Consider the following 6,000-nt stretch of genomic DNA (forward strand, 5'->3'; position numbering starts at 1 on the left):
TATCCGCTACACAGAGAGCTCATTCCTGGGGAGGTTTTCAGTTTCTTGGCAGAGCGCTGCCTTGTGTGCACCATCTTCTCTGCCTGAACCAGCCCCACCTCAAAAGCCCATTGCCTCCCAGATTGTGGGTGGAAACCCCTCTTAGCAGCCAGGTCATGGGCAAGTCCACTTTGGGGCCACCTGAGAACCAGGAGTGGAAGGGACAAGCTCTTCCTCATCTGATGCAGGCCTGCCTTGCCTGACGCCATCTCCTTGCTCCAGCTTGTCCCCAGGATGTGAGGTCTGAGACGCTGAGCCCTGGAGAGGGTGAGCATCCCAGGCTAGCGCCACCGCAGACGGCATGCCGCAGGGCCCCAGAGAGCCTCCTGTGGACAGGGATGTGCGCACCCATTAAAGTGTCTAGGGACCCCCTGCCCCCTGAAAAGGCGACGTTGATGACATCTTTCTGCTGACGTGCTTCTGTCCACCAGCTGTTTCTCCTGGCATGTCCTCATTTGTCACCTCCTAATTTGAGTTCTTGGGCAACTCTGGAATCTTATCTGGGATTGACCACCAGCTCCTTGAACATCTACTTGAACCATCGTCCCTTTCACTGCAAACCACCTTTGAGGCTGGTCCGCAAGGCAGAATGGCTTCCTGTAGCGAAGGGCAGAACTCTAGTCCCCCTTTCAACTTCTGCTCTGCTTCCTTGCAGCTCACATTGCAGAGCGCCAAGTCCCGAGTGGCCTTCTTTGAAGAGCTCTAGCAGGTGACTCCGCCACCCCAGGATCTACCACCTCTGCTGCTCCCAGCTCCGGCAGGATGGGTCAGACACCATGGGAGCCACCCGCAGGTGGGCTGGCTGGGAGCTTCCGTGGGAGCTCCAGAACTCTCCCCAGCTGCGTGGAGAGCCCAACCCCCTTCACGTGCAATTGCCTTGAACTGTGACCCTGCAGAGATTTTTCTCAGAGGGTTTTAGTTCTCCTGACCTAAGTCTTTAAAGTCCTTAAGAAGTGTTTGTGTTTTCTTGTCTAATGTGTGATCCCATACTTCATCAGACACACCCTGATGTGTGTGTGTGTGTTACTGTTCAGTGCTGACCTCCCAGCCCAGGCTGGGCAGTGGTTGCAGGGAGTGAAGTGCACAGCCCCCTGGAGACCAAGAGGCTGGTGCCACAACCCCCACTCCCGGGTTTCCAGAAGGCTCGTTTCCTCCACTGGTGAGGAACTGGCCTAAGGGGCATGGCCCACCCGAGCCCGGGCCCACAGCGGCCTGCCTGCTGCACTCATCGGCGAGCTCGCCCGCAGCCCAGGCACCCCTACAGCAGGCTCTGGCTGCCAGGTGGTCTGGAGCGGGAAAGGCCACCATGAGTGGGAGACATGGCAGAAGCTGCGACAATGGGCTGGCTGCCAGCAGAGGTCACCGTGTAGGAACCTGCACCCTACAGAATACGTGCTGCTCCTTCTCCTGCCTCCCCAAACCAGGGTCTGAGGGGCAGGTGGGAGCCACTTGTCTTTTTTGCCCTGCTTTGGCCTCAGCCCCTCCTGCTGGGGAAGCTGGGGGACCCCCTGGGGGTGCTCCAGTCAGCACCCGGTAGCCCCGCCATGACCTAGGGCTCTGGGGCTCCACAGATGCTTCTCAGCGGCCCAAACGCTGAGCTCGCCCCAGGCTGCCTCGCGGACCCGAGTCACCTTTCCCCCTGGCCGCCTGCCAGCCAGCCCGCCCTAGCCCATTGTTGTCCCCGGGCCTCCTTTTGCTGTTGCCCTTGTCCCCCGGAGGGCCCTTTATTTTATGTTCCCTCATGGGCCATACAGGGTCCCTTTGCGCCCCTCCCAGAGCCAGCTGGCATGCGACTACCCACCCACACCGGGCAGCAGGTCGTAGACCACCCCTGTGGCCCACACTGGCTCCTTGGTGTGGGGCCACTTTCTTGCCCTTTCTTTGTTCTGTGGCTTGGTGGTGCTGCTGTGACCCACTGAGCCGTTCAGGTCCTGCCAGTGGGGCTGCTCCTCAGAGCAGGTGATAAGCCTTAACCAGGGAAAAGGCTCTGACACGTGAGGGCCAGGAGCGATTCCGAGAGCTCACGTGGTCTCTGGCAATCAGTCCTGTGTGGTTTGAAACTGACACGCTCACAGAGAGCCTGCCTTTTTTCTATGGCCAGGCTGACCGAGCGATGTCCTGGGCAGCCTGCCACCTTCTTGGGCCACCTTGCCCCAAGGAAGCCAGCCCTGTGTTTCACCCCAGCCCCTTTAGGACACGCAGGATAGGACTCCACATCTGGACACTAAGCATGGATGGCTGTGGCTGAACGAGTTCCTTTGTGTCTCCCTGTCCCTCAAAGGCCTCGTCCCTGGAGACAGGGACGTCCTCATTTGTAATGTGAGGTCTGGCTCTCACGCTGGGGCTCTGTTTCCTGGGCTCACTCATTTCTGAGTCTCCAGGAGCATCACTTCCCTCCTGACCTGTACATTTCATCCGTAACTGGCTGTGGGCACAGGCGCATGGTGGTGGTTTATAAAAACATCGTCAGGCTTTTTAAAAACTATTATTTAACTGCCGTCTGTATGTCTGAAGTCTGGGAAGTGCCAAGCTGTGTGGCCACGAGAAAGCCAGGCTGGTGTCTGGAGCTGTAGCAGGGACTGCGGAGCAGACCCGGGGGCCGGCAGGGCCTTGCCCAGCAAGGAACACAGGGCCCTCCTGGGAGGTGAGAGCCGGCGGACGCCTGCCAAAGACGGGTGGGCGGGGAGGACAGGGCCTTCAGCCAGGCCTCGAGCCCCAGGAGAAGGAGAAAGGAGGAAAGAGGAGGTTGGTTTTCACATACTTGTGCCTGTGTTCTTTTTAAGTGAACATTTTTAGGACTGGGAGCCTATCAAGTAAGGAAGCCTCTCTCTCCACTGAGAGCAGGGCTCCGGCCATGATTATTTCATTATAAGCACTTCCGAGGTTCTCAGGCAAACGTGCCATTCATGAAGTCGCTGCCCAGCCGTGACACTCCGTGAGGCTGCGCCGTCAGCACCAGCTGTCCCACACAAACCACCTTGTTCATCCTGACTGAGGCCCTGCCTCAGCCACAGCAACGCTCCGACCTGTGGTACCGCCTCAATTATTCATGTACCCACGAGGCCCTGCGAGACACACCCGTGGCATTACATAACACTTCTTAAGTGACTGCCTTTTGTATTCTTGGGGGCAGGTTTCTCTCTCTCTCTCTCTCTCTTTCAAATCAAAACGGCAAGTCCAGAGGCTGACAACCTCAGACAGTGACTAAGGTGATTAAGTGTTGCCCACGACAGAGCTGGAGCTTCACAGCCCTGGAGGGGCGGCCTTGGCAGGGAGGCAGCCTCTCCCAGCTGCCCCGGGGCCAGACTGTGGGCTCCCAGGGAAGCTCCGTCCCTTTTCAAAGACGTCAAACCCCACCTCTTGCTGTGGGGCTTCAGTTTTATCTTCTGTCAGGGCCAGACCCTGGAATACTATTTTCTGTTTTGGGAGATTGTTGTAATTTAAATGATGGTTTTAATAAAAACTCTAAGCTGTAAAAAGTTTGTCTTGGGCTTCCTCAGTTTGCTTGTTGCTCAGGCCCTTGAGGTGGCAAGACCATTGCTCTGGGTGACAGGGTCACGTCTTAGGTTTTGAGGAAACCGGACTTCTGCCCTCCTTGCCCACCCAGGACTTCAGCACCAGCCTCATGTCTTTGTAATAAAAGGATCGCCTTTCCTGGGCTGGTGACAGCACCCCGTACTATACCTTCAACTGGGAACTCCCTTTCTTCTTCCTGGTGGTGGGGGGCACTCAGAGTCGCGGAAGGAGCCCTGGACTGGGCCCCAGTGCCTGTTTTCTTCCTACACCCACTTCCGGTCCTCAGTTCCAGGCCTGAAAACTAGGGTGTTGGAGTGGGCGATCCCTCCAGATGTTTCTGCTGCCGGGTTTCCCCATCTGGGCTCTGGAGGAGGAGGGGGGGGGGGTTGTGCAGGGCCACTGGGGTCCCAGGCACTGTCTGCAGGACGGGTGACGCCCAGCTATTGCCACAGGACCGCACAACATTTGCACGTAAAGTTAAGAGCCACACTGCAGAGCTTGTGGTTTTTTGTTTTGTCTCTGTTTTTTCCTCATCAATAAAAGTCCTTCATTAACACCAAAACTACTGTAGGATAACCCCATCCCAAGTCACATATCCTAAAATCAGAGGTGCAGGTGGCCCGTGTGTCATCGGGACTTCTAAGGGACCCAATGCTGCCTTCATGTGTCAGAAGGCATTTCAGGTCCCTGCGGCATGAGCCCATAAGGAAAATAGCCCATCAAAATACACAAAAGCTTCCAAGAATTTGAGTTAAATATGTCTTGTTTTTATAAATTTGGAAAGATAGGTTCGAAGTTGTAAAATTAGAAAACTGTAAAATTGGTGAACAACATTTCATCATTGTAAATTTATAGAATTAGGAACTAATTAGAACATTTTTATTAGATAAATAATAACATGAAACTACTTCATTTCTTAAATACAGATTATGTTGTTTTCAGTGATTGGAAACAGTTTGATTCCCCATGTGTGTGAGCCAGGGAGGGTACTTCATAAATACTGGTCATTTAAAGCTGTTCAAGGCAGTGTTTTTACCTGACTTTTTTAAAGCCAACTCCTGACCCCCAAGAGCTAGTAAATGCTCATACAGAGCCTGAAGTCTCCATTAAGTAGAGTTAGAATTAATAAATTAATACCACCTGGCATTTTGGTATGGGGGAGACTGGTTGAGGTCTACTCTGCCTTTTTTTCTTCTTTTTTCCCAAGTTGGTTTTGACTGCTCTGTAGGCCCAAAGCTACCGGCCAGCCCTCGGTGCTTAGCTGTGGCGCTTGCAGCCGGGCCCGGTGGAATTCCAGAGCGGCAGCCTGTGGCCTCCCTCCTGGCCCTGGCTCCTTTGCCTTTGGTCTGCGCCTGAGCGCAGAGTGCCTGGCAGCTGTCAGGGCTGCCCACCCCAGAAGCCTTCCCTTTGGAGGAGCGGGTAGGGAGTCGCCCACGTACGACGATGAGTTGGCAGGAGGACTCTGGGGGGAAAGGTACTGGCGAGAAGATTGCTGCAACGGTATCATCCAATTTCTTACACGTCTGGGGAAGAGAAAGTCGAGCCATCCGCATAGTCTCTGCCTCCTTCTCAGACAGCCCAGGCAGCTGAGAGAGGCCACCATGGGGTCCTGTCCTCTCCTGGGGCTCCTTGGCAGCCTGTCATTGCTGCATTATGGCAGGATGCTGCGGCCTCAGTCCCAGCTCAGGCAGGAGCCTGGAGCTCGCTTCTAGGGAGACAGCTCGGGCCGTTCATCAGCGCCACGAGGACCCGAATGACTCAGAGGAACCCCCACTGTGTCCTCTCCTGGTTTCCACTAGATGCCCATTTCTCATGGGGATGTTAGCCCCAGAATAGCTCCTGGCATGTTGCCTCTGCGCCTAGGAAATCAAGACATCTCCTGAAGAGCTCCAAAGTCGGAGCAGCAAGAGCCCGCCTGCCCGAGCTGCTAAGCCGCACGCGTGCTCTGTGCCACCCCCTTCCCTGCAGGGCCAGACGCTTTGCTTGCTGAAACCTGTTTTCCCCCGGGGAAAGAGCGTTGACAGTGATGCCTCTGGGCACGTCTGGGATGTTGCCAGGATGATGTGAAGAACAGATGCAACAAGGTACTCAATTTCTCTGAAAAAGGGAGTGAGGATAGGTAGCAGTATTACCATTACTTAAAAGTAATAGAAGCAACGTGCACAAAGAAACATGAAATCTTTTCTTCACACCCAACGATGGGGGCGGGGGCTGAGAAAACCATGTAGATGAGGGGTTCCAGGCCCTAATGACTTGGAACTCAGACAGACCTAGGTTCAAAACCCATTCAGCCACTCGCCAGCCAGGTGATCCGAGATACTAGTCAAGTTACCTAACCTTTGGGCACAGCAGTTTCTTCATCTAAAAGGGGAGCTTTGTGAGGATTAATAGTGCTAGGACTGAGGAACGTAGCTCTTTTTCCAGATTCTTCCTTGGGGTGGGGAT

The 6,000-nt window shown here is 54.8% G+C and overlaps 1 protein-coding gene across 2 annotated transcripts in view; it reads left to right on the top strand.

Moving 5' to 3' along the window:
- The window catches only part of NF2 (NF2, moesin-ezrin-radixin like (MERLIN) tumor suppressor), a 68,886-nt gene extending 65,403 nt beyond the window's left edge, over positions 1-3,483 (top strand). For both annotated transcript variants that reach the window (XM_054594209.1, XM_054594208.1), the window contains one exon: positions 695-3,483. Coding sequence is in view for 1 of the 2 variants with exons in the window: in XM_054594208.1 (XP_054450183.1) it covers positions 695-745 (51 nt within the window). In the remaining variant the exon portion in view is untranslated. The remainder of the gene's footprint in view (positions 1-694) is intronic.
- Positions 3,484-6,000: the final 2,517 nt, after the last annotated feature.

This window comes from Pteronotus mesoamericanus, unplaced genomic scaffold (assembly GCF_021234165.1).
Source record: "Pteronotus mesoamericanus isolate MK-2021 breed Mesoamerican mustached bat unplaced genomic scaffold, CSHL_Meso_final scaffold_507, whole genome shotgun sequence".
NCBI lineage: Eukaryota > Metazoa > Chordata > Mammalia > Chiroptera > Mormoopidae > Pteronotus > Pteronotus mesoamericanus.